Genomic DNA, 16,458 nt, shown 5'->3' on the forward strand with positions numbered 1-16,458 from the left:
GTCTGAGAGGTTTACCCAGGGGAAGGACAGGGCATCCACTTTCCAAGCCATGCAGTGATGCTGCCTGGTGCAGAATTTGCTGAGCTGATGGTTGGTGTGGGAGGCAAAGACGTCGACGTCCAGGTTTCCCCATTTCTGAGTTATTAGGAAGAAGGTGTTTCTGTTGAGCTGCCACTCGTGGAGGTCCAAGAGCTTTCTGCTTAATTGGTCTGCCAGGGAGTTGAGAGAGCCTGTCAGGTATTGTGCTAACAGGTGCATTTGCATGGAAGAGGCTGTGAACCAAAGGGTCATAGCCAGCCTGCACAGTGGGTATGAGTGAGTCCCTCCCTGCTTGTTGATGTTCCACATCACAGTGGTGTTGTCTGTTTTGATCAAGAGAACCCCTGGAGACAGAAGGGGTTTGAAAGCTATCAAGGCCTGCTGCACAGCCATCATCTCTTTTTGACTGATGTGCAGGGGGAGTTTTTGGGGGTTCCATTGGCCCTGTATGCATCTGCCATCCAGATGTGCACCCCAAGCATAGTCTGATGAGTCTGTGGTGAGGGTCTGGGCGGCAGAGTGTGGGGAGAAGGGCAGTCCCTTGTTGTGGGAGCAGACTGTTGCCCACCAAAGAAATTCCTTCCTCAGGCAAGGAATAAAAGGCAGAAGAGTTTGCAGATGTTGAGAGTGCTAACACCAAAGGCTCTTTAGGTACCACTGAAGTTTCCTCATATGCAGTCTGGCATATGGAATGAGGAGTACGCAAGATGCCATGAACCCCAGGGCTTGCAGGATTTTCCTTGCAGAAAGCTGGGGCCTGGTGGCCAGTTGACAGAAGTAAGCTGATAGGAAAAGTGTAAGGCATGCCATCTGGGGTGCTGTGCCTAGACTTGCTCTCAGGAAGATTATCCTTTTGGTGGGTACCTGTTTGGATTTATTTTCATTGATTGTGTACCCTAAGGAGGTTAGTAGTTCCTTTACAAAGGCCAGGTCTTTGAGCAGCTTTTCCTGGCTGTCTGCCTGAATAAAGCAGTCATCTAAGTAGGGGTAAATTTAAATATTTCTTTATCTGCAAAAGGCAATGGCCAGAGACAGGCATTTTGTGAAAACTCTGGGAGCAGTAGATTAGCCAAAGGGAAGTGCAAAGAACAAAAAGGGTTAAGATCCTGCCCTGAAACGGAGATATTTTCTGCAGGACTCCCTAACAGGAGTGTGGAGGTAGGCCTCTTTTAGGTCCAGGATGGCTAGCCAAGCGTCCTTGGAGAGCATGGGTAGCAGCTGCTGGAGGGTAAGCAATTTGAATTTTGGGATCACCAGGAAGGTGTTTAGAATGGATAGATCGAGGATGGGGCGGCAAGGTGTCCTCTTTTCTGGGCATCAGAAAAAGTCTGGAGTAGAAGCCGTGGCCTATCTGCTCTGCATGAATGTGCTCTACTGCCCCCAAGGAGAGCAGGGAATGGATTTGCGTTTGAGCCTCTGCCCACTGATTTGGTGGTAGATCTGGGAACCCTTTTGGGGCTGGACGCGTGGAAGGAGAATTTGTACCCCTGAGACGCAATGTTCAGAACCCATTGGTCCTTGGTAATGGTGGCCCAGGTGCTCGAGTGAAAGGAGAGTTTTCCTCCTAGGGGTATGTGAAGGTGGGCAGAGGTGAGGTCGGGAGGGGGCGAGTCATTGTGAGTTCTTACCCTAAGGGGTTGGCTTAGAACTCCCTGGTTTTGAAGTGGAGGTAGTCCACTGCTTAGATCTCTGCAACCGCTGGGGCTGCTGTCTGGGGGGTCTGTTTCCACAGGGCCTAGGCTGGCCCTGTCTACTCGGAGCAGGAAAGGACCAGTACTTGGTGGGAAAATGCCTGCTGAACCTAGGGGGTTTGACCTGTAAGAAATCTTTAATAGTCTGCACAGATTTTGCTTTTTCTTCCATCTTTTTTAGGGCCTCTTTAGCTTTAGTACCAAATAAGTTATCTTTGTACAAGGGTGCATCCAACAATTTTGATTTGACATGGTCTGGCAGGGGTTGTTCCTTAGGCCATGCATGTCTTCTAATGACAGATCCGGTGACTGCTGACCTGCAAGAAGCTTCTAGGGTGTCAAATCCAGAGTGCAAAGTGTGTTTAGTTACTTGACCAGCAGAATGCATTAAGTATTGTAAATCTTTAGATTCTGCCCATGCAGGGAAGGAGGACATTTTTTGTTTAAGGAGTTCCAATGTATGTTGCTGATATTTAAGCATATGGAACTGACAATTTAGTGCCCTGATAACAAGAGTAACTGAGGTATATACCTTTTTACCCAATCTGTCCAGTGCTCGGGAATCCCTGTCTGAGGGGGTGGGATTCTTAGCTGAGGCTATTTTTTCCCTTTAGCCCTATTGACTGACTCAGGGTCTCAGCTTGTTTTTTTTTAAAAATTTGTTGTGAGTCAGGGACTCTGTAGTACCGGTTTGGTTTTCTGGGAGCAGGAGGGAGAGTATCTGGAGTCAAGCTGGATTCAAGGAAGACATCATCCACCACATCTAGGACTGGGGATATGGCTAACGGCCTGTGTTGCGGAAGGTCCAGGAACTTGAGTCTCTTTTTAGACTATGGATAGTCTTGACTCTCCCATTGGAAATGCTCCCTTAAGGTATGCAGGGTTTCCCCAAAGGAAAAATCCTTTGGGGGAGAGGCTGAAGGAATGGATTCCTCTGCATCAGAACCCTCATATGTGGAGAGGGGCTGCATGTCTTCATAGTCAGATGCATCGGATTCATCTGACTCTTGTTCAGACAAAACTACTAGAGACAGATCTCTTTTCCTTTTTGAGGAAGTGGCTTAGCTTCCCCTTATCAGCATGATAAGGTCTTCTGCCATTTTAAGCATTTGAGACTGAGACAAGGGAGCAGGCACCTGAGAATGGGTAGTCGGTTTCTTGGGTGTGGTTCGACCCCTGGGCCTAAGGAACTCGGTTGTTTTTGAAAGAACGGAAGCTGTGAAAGAAGGCATCGGTTTATGTTGGGATTTGGTGTTGCAAAGGACTTCCTCGGAAGCTGGTGCTTGCACAACAGCTCCGGACCCATCCAAGGTAGAGACGACTGCAGGATCCTTAGACGAAGAAGAGTTCTGCGGCATACCGGACTCTGAAAGGGTTTCGGTAGAGGCCTGTGAGTTAACAGAAGCGGGCATCAGGGGCTACAAAAGCGCCTCACTGAGTTCCAGAGGACTGACGACCAGCTTAATGGAAGCGTCGTCGGAAGATTTGGTCCTTTGAGGTCTGTCTCTGTCCTTATCTTTATGTTTTTTTCAGAATATCTGCTGTCGGATGGCTTACCAAAGCCATATCGGAATTTGAGGACTGTAAACGGAAATATCTGGCTATAATAAGGGCCCGACAATGAATAGTTCTGGTGTTAAAGCACAGAAGTGACAATGAGGGACATCATGGTCTGGGCCTAGACAAGTGACGCAGTAAGAGTAGAAGTCCCAGTGTGGTATTCGCTTTCCACAGGTGAGACAATTATTCACTTTTTCTGACATCGGTCAGTGCAAGAAAAAAGGATACCTAATGGGGTACTTAACTTTCAAAGACTTCGATTCAATTCGGAAACGAAACTCAGTTAGCGGCCGACCGGCACTCGTGCGAACTCCTTCTGCTTCAGGCTCCACAGCAAGAAAGACTGATGTAATGGTGTCGGATGCCGACCTGATGTCAGTCCTCAAGTGACAGCATCTGACACAGAAATACTACACCTCTGGTATTCAGGCTGGCAGAGGGCTATCCTGGCAGGGATAACCCAAATGTGATGACTGCAACAGTGAAACACGAAGGACATCCACTGGTAGCCACAAATCAGAGGCAAGCAGATTCATAAGTGTTTACTAGGCTAATGGCTATAATAAAGTATAGACATGCATCCCAAATCTCTGACAAGTGCTGGTACCCTTGCAAAGTGTAAGCAGGAGCTTGGGAGATGAAACATTTACATCCAGGGGCCTGGAAGAAGAACCATTTACAGGCTACCTATGTCCATTACAGACATAGGTACCAAACCAGGGATGAATATCCTATTCTCCACCCAACTGTCCAAGTTACACTTCAATTGGATTAAGGAGGAACTCTGCTTCACATGCATGGGGAGCCTGTTCCAGAGAACAGGTAGTCTCTGGGATACATGACTGTCTCTTCAGTAGGTCCCACTTATATTACAGGCAAGGTTTAAGTCTTTAGAATGGTTAATTCTGGTGTTGTTTTGTTTTGTGGATATGCAGGAGGTCCATCGGGGTTGGGTCTGACAATGCATTGTATGCCAAGCATGGATCTACCCTTGACAGCCTGTAGGAGACAGAATACAGGGATTGAGCCTTAAGGCAGTTTGCAGTTCACACGTGACTTACATTCTGTATTCTTTTAGTGAGGAACCTCTGTGAATGTTCCAGTTGATGGATATGCCTGGTTAAGTACATACCACAAAGGGGGCACTATACTCAATGCTAGGTCTGATGCATACCAAAAACAGTTTTACAATGACTTCCTTGGACTTAGATGCATAACTTTGTTTATAAGTTGCATAACATAGAATGATTTCCTCATTACTACAAGATCAAAGGCTAGATTACTGTCCATGTGTATCCCCAAGTCCCTGACTACTGGGTCAACTCTTAGGGGTGTATTGTCAATATATGACATTTACCAGCACTGAATGACTTCCTGAAGGATAATACTATGCATTTCTTGGCATTTAGTTTTACTCCACAGCTCTGACACCAGTTATTTTTCTGTGTCAGCCCTTTCTGGAAAACATTTGTACCAGTGGGGGATTTTATGACCACTCCTAATTTGCAATCATACTGCAAATTTAGTCAGCCAAAGGTCACTGGCACTGGCCTTGACTTCAGAGAACTAAATGTCAAAAAGCAGCAGTCCCAGGACCAATTTCTGACTGAGTCCACTTGCGAATGGCCTCTTTGTAGAGGTGGGATCCCCAGTTCTTACTTCCTGGGTCTGTCTGTGAGCCAGCTGGCTATCCACTGGAAGACATAAGGGTTTATACCAAACTTCTTGAGTTTTTCAACAATGCCAGAGTCGGATATTGTGCCAAATGCCTTGGCCATGTCAAGGTAGACAGTATGAACCATTTTGTCCTTATCCATTGCTTTGGTGACCTTCTCAAAGAAGTCCCCCAGGATGAGTAGACAGGACCTGCCCTTGACGAAACCAAATTGAGTTGAGTCCAGTTTCCTATATCTTTATTGATCATTTCCATGATGATACTTTCCATGGCTTTGCTTACAAGACTAGTGAGACTTGTTGGCCTGCAGTTTCCAGAGTCTGTAGATGGCCCACCTTTGTGCAAAGAGAGGACTGTTGATGTTCTCCATTTGTGAGGCACAAAGTCTATTTAGAAACTACAGTTAAACAGCAATCCGAGAGGGCCTGTTATGTCATGTTTCATGTTATATAGAAGGCATCCTGGGATATTGTCTGGGTACACTGATGTAGTGTTCTTGGCCTTAAGGGGACCATTAAGGACATGTTCCCTACTGACAGTAGAGGGAGCTATATTTGATAGTATTTCATTAGGGATGGATGGGGTGTAATGTTGGAGCTGAATTTGTTGGCCAGTAGGTATACTATATTTTCTTGCTCAGTATAGGTGGCTCCATTAACAATGAGCCGTGCACACAAATGTGCATTGTCTTTTGGGGCTGCAACATATCTAAAGAATGCCTTGTGGTTGTCCTTGGCCTGGGAGGCCAAATTTACCTCAAGTTTTGATTTGGTAGAGTTTATTTGTCCTCCAATTTGTTGGTTTAGTTTGATGAGAGTGCTTTTATTCTGCTGGGTGCTGCACCTCCAAATTTTTGCCATGATTTTCTTATTCTGTTTTGCAGCCTATTGATGATGTGATCCTACCAGGGAAAATTGTTTTTGGAGTTAGTACTGTACTTCTTCCTGGTGGGTACTGCTGCCTCAGTGCAGCTACTAACATGCATAGTGTTTCTGTTAACAGTTCTGTGTAGGCAGTAGTGTTATCTGGATTTATGGGGGCTTAACATTTTGCCAAGTTATCACTTAACAGTAGGAAGTTAGCCTTAGAACAGTTCCAGAATATTCCAGGGTTAGCTGGAGTACCAGGTTTTATTTTTACTTCAAAGGAGGCCATTTTGTTCATAGGTGTATACTAGGCTAATGACCCTTGGGCCTTTACAAGCCTAGCCATAGGATTACCCTGGCATACTGCCACCCAACCTTAGTTCCCAGTGCCTCTGTCGAGTAGAGCCATTGGAGTTATCCCTGGGGTGAATTTTTTGTTTCCCATCCACTCATCAAGATTTCTCTTGAAAAGGGTCAGCGAGGTGCTCTGCTTGACATGCAAGAGAAGTCTGTTCCAGAGCATGGGCAGTCTCTGGGTTATGAACCTATCCCTCCAGCATGTTCTGTTAATTGTAGTAATGAGGTTGAGGTCTTTGGAGCGTGTGATGCGGAGGGATTGGGATTTCTTTAGATGTAGCATTTCTAACAGAGCTGGGTCAGACATGGCTTTGTAAGTCAAGCAGAGATCACCTCTAAGTAGGCGATATGAGACAGAGAATAGTTGGAGTTTTTTGAGTCTGTCCATATAAGACAAGTGTTTAAGGCCTAGGATCCTCTTTGTGAGGTACTTTTGTGGCTTTCTCCGGTTGTTGCAGGTGTCTAGTGAGGTACATGCCAAATGGGGAACTGTACTCGATGACTGGCCTAATGAGGGAAGAGTATAGGGAGACAATGACCTCTTTCTTCCTGGATGCAAAACCCTTAGTAATGAGATGTGCCACATAGAAGGACTTTCTGACCACAGTGGCAATGTGTTGATCAAAAGAGAGGTTGCAGTCAACCTGTGTTCCTAGATCTCTTATAACGCCTTCCATGTTCAGTGGACTACCATCAGTGTGGTAATTCATGGAAACCGAGTTTTCTCAAAGGGGATGACGAGTTTAAGGTCATGGTCATGGTTCTGACACCAGTCGTTGGTCTCAGTGAGGCCATTCTGTAGGATGACAACATCACTTGGAGAGTTAATAATAGCTCTCAACTTGCAATCGTCTGTGAACTTTGTCAGCCAGAGTCCCTTCGTGTTGGCCTGGACTTCAGAGAAGTAGATACCAAACAGGAGAGGACCCAGGACCAAACCCTGTGGGACTCTACTCGTGACTAGTCGGCAGTCTGACTTGGAGTCAGCTACTTTCACATTGTTGGTTCTGTGTGCCAGTTTGCAACCCACCTAGTGATATAGGGGTCGATGCCAAGCTTAGTGAGTTTTTCTATGATTCCTGAGTGGGGAATGGTATCAAAACCTTTGGCCAGATCAAGGTAGGCTGTATGAACCATCTTGCCTTCATCCACAGCTCTGGTGACTGGCTCAAAAAAGTCAACCAAGTTGAGCAGTCATGATCTACCCTTCACAAAACCAAACTGCGTGGGATCCAGAGTTTGTAGATTCCCTATATCCTTGTTTATTAGGTCCATGGTGATACATTCCATAGCTTTCAGACTAGTCAAGCTAATGGGGCGATAGTTCCCAGGGTCTGTAGTCGCTCCTCCTTTGTGGAAAGGGATGACTGTAGCAGTGCGCCATTCGGTAGGAACAAAGTCTGAGGTGAGGGTGTGACTGATAAGGGCACACAGGTGAGGTGCCAGTTCACTCTGGAGCTCATGTAGAACACAACCAGGGATATTGTCAGGTCCCATAGAAGCTGTATTCTTGGCCTAGGACAGTGCTGTTTTAACCTGTGCAGTAGTATTGGTGCCTGGCAATCTACTAGCATTGTGATTGGTCCTTTGTGTGTGTGTGGGGGGGTTAATGTTGGCATTGAATCTGTCGGCCAGTATACTGGCAATATCTGTTGGCTCAGTATAGGAAGTACCACTGTGCAGTAGCTCAGAGAAAATCTGGGTATTGCCATGGAGATTCTTTACATAACTATAGAAGGCCTTGTGGTTGTCTTTACTATCTGCTGCAATTCTGTTTTCATAGCTAGCTTTAGAGGATTTGATGAAGGATCTCAACTTTTTGTTGAGGCTGTTAAGGGATGCTGGAATATAGTAAGTGTTTTTCCAGTCTTGGGACTTCACCTTATTCCACATCAGCTTCCTCCTTCTCTTGTGGTCTGGCCTTACCAGAGAAGCCCTTAAACTAGTGGGTATGCGGCAATCTACCATATTAGTGAGGATCACAGTCACTATGTCTGCACCCCCTGGTTGGTGTACTGAAAATCTGGTCCTGGGAGTTTGTGTTTACAAAATACATGAATCTCTATGCCTGTATGTTTATTGTCGTATATGATTCCCAGTTAATTATGGGGGTAATTAAATCACCTATGAATGTGGTATCGGGTAGATGGTGAGTGTTTTCAATAAGTTTAAATGGGAGTACTACAAAATCCTGAAAGCCCAAAATCGTGAAACCCAAAATCCTGAGACCAAAATCTTGAAAGTTCAAAATACTGAAAACTCAAAATACTGAATCTCATAATACTGAAAAAACACAGAATGCTAAAACTTACTATATTCCAGCACAAGTACATATAGAAACATATTAACCTTCGACTATCAACAGGAAGGCAAGCCCCCCTGCACCCCCATGTGAGGGGGCTGCGCGACCCCCCACACACACACACCTCCTGCTCCTTAAATATATCAACTCCGAGGCTGCACTTCACTACACTAAATGCAGTCTCGGAGATGCTATATTTAAGTAGCAGGGGATGTGGGGTGCAGGAGGGCTTGCCCCCCTGCTTACACTTGGAGAAGAGTAATATGGTTTGTCTTTTGTTTGGTCTGTATTCTATTATAAATAGATATTCCATATCTATATCTGATATTGGTCTTTTAGTATGGTTACACAGTTCTTTAAAGTGTGGTAGGCTTTGGGGAGATCTATATTTTAACCATTTCTTCCAAGTCCTGGCTCTTTCATACATTAGGTGGCTGCTTTGAGTGTATAACCGAGGAGTGTGGTTATTCTTTATTCTTTTTGTTCTAGCTGGAGCCAGACTATTCAGGAAAAGTGAGTTAAATTTGTGTACAGCTTTGTTGAGTGGAATATTTTTCAGGACAGACCAGTTAAATGAGCTTAGGATTCTGTTAACAGTAACAAGGTTAAAATTAGTGAGATTATGGGAAGTTCCAAGTAAGTGTTGTTTGACAGGACAGGTACAGAGTTTGTTTGCATATACAGGGAGGTGAACACTGAGGTAAATGTGACCTGATGTTTGCAGTGATACAAGTAGGTGAGAATAAGTTAGAGATGAGGAAAGTCTCCAACTGGGTATTTCTAGACTTGGAGAAAGCATATAACGTTGTCTCAAGAAAGCTGATTTGGGCAGTTCTGAAAGTGTTTGAAGTTCTGGAAACACTGGTAAAAATTAGTGGAGGCTGTGTATAAATACCCAATTATGCAAATACAAACAAACAGTGTTTGGATTCATAGAAGGGTTACCAGTGGGAGTGGGTGTGCATCTGGGTTCAGCTTTGAGCCCACTGCTGTTCATACTGGTGATGTACTCTATTAACAAACAAGTCTGATGGGACAGATCAACAAAGCAGCTGTATGCAGACAATGTGGCATTACAAACAGACTCAGAACAAAATCTTCAGCAAATGACAGGGAAATAGAATGTAAACCTGAAAGCACATGGGACAAAACTGATAAGACAATTGTCAAGACACTAAATGAGGGAAATCAGAAGACTCTGAAAACTGAGATACCAGGAAAAATAGTAGAAAAGGGTAACAGTTTCAAGTACCTGGGATGGGTGTTTGAGAGAACAGAAGTCTGAATGAAGAGGTCAAAGCTATAATCAGAGAGGCTGTAGCCAAGTTATAGACTGTCAGGAGTTGCATGTGACAGAAGAATGCTAAAGAAGCTGAAAAGTAGGGTTTACAGAACAGAAATCTGGGGAATGAAGAAAGCTAAAAGTGATAGAGATAAAATGCCTGAGATGTGTAGTAGGATGCACACTGAGGGACAGATGAAATGAGGCCATCAGAGCAGAAGTCAAAGTTGCTCCAACTGCAGAGAAGGTCAAAGAGAACACATTATGGTAATTTGGGCATTTGTGCAGGAAAACAGAAGACAATCTGGTGAAGAAGATTTCAGAGAGACAAGAGGAAGGGCATCCAGGAAAGAGACTGATAGATTGCATGAGAGAAGACCTGTAGTGGCACTGAACTGATAGACATGGTAACAGATGTGACACCCTTACCTAATGTAAAAAAAAAAAAAAAAAAAAAGGAAAAATGTGGTTTATGATAATGATTCAGAGGGGAAAATAGTATTACGGGTAAAACATCTTACAGTATCTTTATACAGAAGATAAAGATCATTTGTATCATGTATAATTTTGTTATAGTAAATTAAATGGAAAAACAAAAAGAGCAAAAAAAATTACAGTTTAATTTCTCCAAATCTTTTGACTTTCTAATACCATGACAAGAATGTACCCCATTCCGAAGTCGATGTATGATTAAAGTTCATGAAATTAGTACTGTTTCAATCTTTGCTGTTAGCCAAAAGTGCTCTTTGCAGCACCCACAATGCACCGGTATTACTATTTCAGTTATAATGGAGATACTTTGGTTGCAGTAGTTGAATTACAGTGGCACTGAAGTGGACAATTACTACAGGAGGATGAAGGAGATGCATGGGCTGTCATAGTATGAAAGTAAAGCGCAGGTCTGGTTTCTGTGTAGATGATATTTCAACTTTGCCTTGAAGGGGTTACTTTCTGCAGTACATCTTAAGAAACTTGGCTGTTTGTTCTGTAGCTTACCTATGAAAACAGAAAATCTGAAACTGCCATGTAAATTTTTAGACATTTATTGTCTAACTGCTTTTTCAATTCCCCTGACCTAATAGGATGAGTCTCTTCATGAAATGGTACCACAATGAACTATGCAATTATAGCAATACGACAGTTTGTGAACAAAATGTAGCTAAACAGCACAGTTTCTTGAATGAAAAACTAATATTGGTTTTATTGTGATAACCAGAAGCAAATTTTGAGATTCTTTTTTAAGTTTACTCAAGCTTAGGTCGAACAGTATGCAATAGTCCAGTTATGAGATGGGATAATTACTTAAGCGAAAGTAGGAGTTCTCTATTACATTTATTTATTTATTTGACATTTGTTGACCGGGAATGTCTGACTGAGCTTGCACCTTTTTTTGGCAGAGGCCCGGGGAGAAAAGCTCCACAAAGTATTACATACACCATAAAAATGTTTACAAACAATACAGTATGCATGAGGTAATAAAAACATGTATTATAATGCTTAGATTCATAATTGTAACATGAGAGTTTAAAGGTGTCATTTACAAAAAAAAAAGGCATTAAAACCAAATGTTAAAGTCTTATATGAGGACTTCATCATATAGAGGGGAAGTAATGACAATTCACTCAGAGTTTAAGAAAACAGTATAAAGGTACTGTATATCAAATCTTAGTTCTTACAGGCAAAAGCATGTACATCAGTAATCAGAAGCAGAGGAGAAATTGATAAGCGAGAGCAGGTGACAGTAAAAATATGGCTATGGATAAAAGAGGGAAAATTTGACATTTTTTTAATTTGTAAATATGAGAGGAGAGTAGTAGTAGTTAGAATCAAGAGAAATCTAAGAAAGGGGAGTAAGCTAAGAGGGAAAAGAAGGGAGGGAGGTAGATATGAGTAGTGGAGAAATTGAGTGAAAAAGGTATTATGAGTTAAGAGTTCTGTAGCAAGAATTACATACAAATTGAGAAGGGGATGTATGCAAAGAGGGTCAAGTGATTAAGTTCACGTTGGTTGTGCACAGGAGTAAGTTCAAGTATTTGTAAAGTAAACATTTAGGGCTATTTTAAATGGGAGGCACTGTGTAATACATCTGACTGTTAAAGGTAGCTTATTCCAGTGGACAGAGGGAAGATAGTTGTAGAGGGTTTCATCAATTATTTTTTAGGTTTTATTCATGTCAAGGAAGTTTTGGTTGGTGATTCTAAGTTTTCTGCTTGGGTGGTTGTAATTTAAGATGTTGGAAATGTTAGGGCAGAAGGAGGATTTATAGAGTATGGAGTGGATAATATTAGGTTGATAGAAAAGAAGTTGACTGGGGAACTCAAGCCAGTTCAGTGTATTCAAAGCCAAACAGTGATGGGATTTAGGTTGAGTGTTGGTGGCAAATCTAGCTATTTTGTGACATGTATTTTCTATCTTATTCAGTAGTGTTGTCTGTTGGTTAGTGAGGATTTGGGAGCCATAGAAGAGACAAGGTAGGAGATAAGCAAGAGAGAGCAACCGTCTTGCCTCTGGTGTGACATATCTTTTGTTAAGGTACAGTAAGCCAAGCTTTTTCTTAGTATTTTTGATACAGTAATTTATATGAAGGTCAAACTTTAGTTTATCATTAATTATGACCCCTAGTGGTTTGGTATGTGATTCAACACTGATAGTGGTGTTGTCTAACAAGGTGATAGTGAAGGCTGATGTATTATGAGAGTGTGATTTAGGCAGAAATAGAAGTAGTTTAGTTTTCTTAGGACAGAGTATTAGCTGGTTATTGGTTAGCCAGGTCTCAATATTTGTGAAAGTTTGCTGGGTTTTGGAAAGCAGGTCTGAGAAATAATCAGAGAAGGTGATGACTGTAGAAATGTCCGCATATTGGATGAGAGTTGACTTGGGGCAGGATTTATAAAGATTATTAGTAAAAATGTTGAATAGAAGAGGTCCTAAGATGGAGCCTTGGGGCTTTGACTGGCAGAGGAGGGGACAGTATAGAAAGCCACCTAACAGATTGTTGCCTACTGGACAGGTAGCTGCTGAACCAAGAGATAGTGGATGGGGACAGATTAAGTTCTGTTAGTTTAGAAATGAGCAAAGGATGTCACACAGTATCAAATGCCTTGGATAAGTCCAGCAATAGGCAAGAGACTGGTTTGTTATTGTCTCTGGATTGTGCAACTGAACTGGTAAAAGCAGTGAGAGTGGTGGAAGTACTATGGTTTGGTCAAAAACCATGCTGAGTAGGTGTTAAAAGGTTTTCTAGTAATGGGTAGCATAATAATTGCGCATGGACACATTTTTCCATGATTTTTGAGAGTGGAGAGAGAACAGCTATAGGCCTAAAATTGGAAATTTCTGTAGATTTTCCTCCTTTCAGAGCCAATTAAAATGTTTTGGCCTCGTACAGCTTGCTCAGTTTTATGTTAGCTTTGCTAATGGCAGTTTCACATATTAGCTAAACGTATGTTGGTTATCTAGAATGAATCCTAATATCTTTGTAGAGGCAGCTCATCAATAACAGCTGAATCCTGCTGTGGATCAGGAGCTGATGTACTGTAAAAGGGGGAGAATAATGGATGATTTATCATTAGACATCTTTTTTGGAGAACACTTATTTGGGCTTCTCTTTGAGATGCAGTCTCATATCAGTTAACCAATCTTGTTGGGAGAAGAAACAATGCTCTAGTTTACAGGTTAAAAGCTCAAAGTAATATCTGCCAGTGTAATTATAGAATCATTTGCAAATTGTACTATTTTAGTTTGCTACACTGGTTAGCCATCTCATACATATACACATTAAAAATAAAACTGCCTAGCACTTACCTCTAAAGCAAACCAAATCTAATTGACATGGAAGAGATGGGAATCAGACTCCTAGATGGCTCTATCAGACAAATCAGAGAACCATATTTTGATGTTAGTGTAAAATTGAAACTGTCAAAAACATTTAATATCCTCCTGTAACATAGTGTCACAGGCTTCGGAGAGGTCTAAAGCTATGCTGCTCATCTTTATCTAAGTGGCAAAAGTGTATTGCAGTGTCAGTGCTGACATAATGCTGATGTTACAGATTACATCAGAATAGACTATGAAATCCAGTAGTTATTTATGGACCCATTTTTCCAACATGATAGAACCTGACTTGCCTTTCTGGATTGTTTGATGATCAGTGCAACTGGCTAGCAGACAGTACAAACCAAGATTTTAAGATACTCTGTGGAAAAAGAAATACGGGCTTAAGGGTGAAAGCAACAAAACTGTAATGTGAAATGAGTCCCATTCTGCAAAAGATTAGCTCCAAAGATTTGTGCAGACAGTCACAGAAGTAATGGACAGTGTGATCAAACAGTGGTTGCCCGCAATATCAGGCCAGGAAGAATGAGAATTATGGAGAAGCTGACTTGACTTCCAAAATTCTGTGAGGTTATTGATAAGCTTTTTGTTGATATAAGCAGTATGATTTTTATACTGATTAGGATCATTTATTTTACTTGATTTCATGTAGATGATGTGTGTTGGATATCAAATTCCTAATGCTGGCAGCTATTCAAAGTAAATGGGTAGAACGGACGGACACTTTGTTGACAGCGATGAATTAACTTTGGCCACTTAAAAAATGGAGCAAAAATATTCAACAGCTTCATTTAAGGGAAGACTTTGTAACAGACTAATCAGTATTACAAAATACTGACAAATTTCATATTATAAGTGAGACAATGCTTTTTGGTTTTGTAAACTTTGGTATGGCCCACATAACAAATGTGTATGATCAGCAATCCGGCATGTGAGTTATTAAGATTGTTTACAAGTATGCAGCCCTTTCTCAATCAGTGGCTTTACCAGAATTTGTTTTTAGAGTAATGAGTTGGATGTGACCATAAAGCTGGGTAAGTATAAAACTTGTGAGATCATTATGTGTGAAGCCAATCAACACTTGAATTCACCCAGCATAAGAAGTTCAGACATTACATAAAAATAGAGCCAGTTCAAGGCCATATCAGTTATTGAAATGCTCTTCCATGAAAGAATGTAGCTGACAGACACAGGCTACAGTTAAGAGCTTAACACAGCTACTTTTAAGCAATTAGGGTTACCACCTGTCCCACTTTGCGAGGGACAGTCCCTCTTTGGGCAGTTGTGTCCTGACAAAAAATATTAAAAATGGCAAATGTCCTGAGATTGTAGGACATAATTATGTCCCATATTTTATGTAATAGTTGCATAAAATAGTTATTTCTGTATCTAAAATACCTAAATGTTACAAGAAACAAAATAAGCAACTAAACTGCTACAAGAATAAGCTTTTATTTAGGCAAAAAAGTAAAGTTCTATCCTTTGTATTGACCATGGGTATGTGGTGGCCTGTAAAATCTGATGTGTGTCCCGAAAATGTCCCACTTTGGCCATTTGAAAAGGTGGCAACCCTATAAGCAATTCCCTATCTGTGGAGTATTGTGAATCAGATAGAAACAGTTCAGGTAGTCATAGAAGGGAAACAGCAGCCCTCTATGTACCACTAACACTGCTTTGTTTAAATATAAAAGAAAAGTCAAATCAAATAAGCAATATCTAATCAATTTGTGATGTCTATAACTTGAGTGAATTTGAATTCAATAACCAATCTACAGGTTTTCATTAACAGAAAAAGGCAGTATCATTGTTTTAAGCAAATGATAAGTGTAAGTTGTAAATGCAGTTATACAATCCAGTTCTGATTGCATTGGGATCTTATTATGTAAAGGGTTAAGGCCCAGGATGACCATTCATGTGGAAAAACTTAATGCACAGAAACAGTAAGTATAGATGTATATAAGTAAACAGTGTGTGTGCTTGTGTGTGTGTGTGTGTGTGTGTGTGTGTGTGTGTGTGTGTGTGTGTGAGTGAGTGAGAGTACAAGAGAAAGGACACATACACACACACACGCACACACACACGCACACACACACGCACACACACACACACGCACACACACACACACGCACACGCACACACGCACGCACACACTCCACTTCATAGTGATTTTATGATGCAATGTATGAAACACTTAATACATTTCTGCTTAAAGAATCTGTAGCCATTTTAACACAAAAAGGTACCTGTAAGTGCTTTGTGAGCATGGCAGCCAGTATAAAGCTGAGAACCAAAGATCCAAGAATCATAGAATTGAAGAACTGTAGAACCCAGACTAACAGTAAACTTGCAACCTGTATCATATACAGCAATGTCACCTGTGAAATGATAAAACAAAGCATTTAATGCGGGGTATATGTTATGCAAAAACTTTGAATACACCACACTAAAACAATAACTTACTTTTGAGAATAACTGAGCTTCTGAACCAACTACATTCTATGAGACAGTCTACTCACAAGTGTAGATACTACATTACATTGTTCAAAAATTCGTATTCATTCCACATATTCTTCAATAAAGAATATATTCAGGCAAAATTAGTTTTTCTGTATTGTAGGATGAAATTATCCAAAATTTCCTTATATTGTTGGTCTCCTCCTCATAAAATCTGTGGTTTCCCTGGAAGATCACTGAGGACTGAAGTCACTTAATGACAGACATTTGAGTTTCAGACTTCATAACCTTCAAAACGTAATGTAATACAAACCTTTTATTCTAACAAGCTTCTAAGTTTAACAGCCATAAACACTCCTTCCCAGCACAAGATAAATGTGTACAAAGTGAATGCTAAA

General features: G+C 41.5%; 1 protein-coding gene across 3 annotated transcripts in view; it reads right to left on the bottom strand.

Moving 5' to 3' along the window:
* Nucleotides 1-16,458, bottom strand: part of DPY19L3 (dpy-19 like C-mannosyltransferase 3) — a 1,004,768-nt gene that overhangs the window by 431,963 nt on the left and 556,347 nt on the right. For all 3 annotated transcript variants that reach the window (XM_044081679.1, XM_044081680.1, XR_006366062.1), the window contains exon 9: nucleotides 15,850-15,981. In XM_044081679.1, the coding sequence (XP_043937614.1) occupies nucleotides 15,850-15,981 (132 nt within the window). The remainder of the gene's footprint in view (nucleotides 1-15,849; nucleotides 15,982-16,458) is intronic.

The sequence above is a fragment of the Protopterus annectens genome, chromosome 8.part1 (genome assembly GCF_019279795.1).
Source record: "Protopterus annectens isolate FY-2018-M chromosome 8.part1, PAN1.0, whole genome shotgun sequence".
In the NCBI taxonomy this organism is placed as follows: domain Eukaryota; kingdom Metazoa; phylum Chordata; order Ceratodontiformes; family Protopteridae; genus Protopterus; species Protopterus annectens.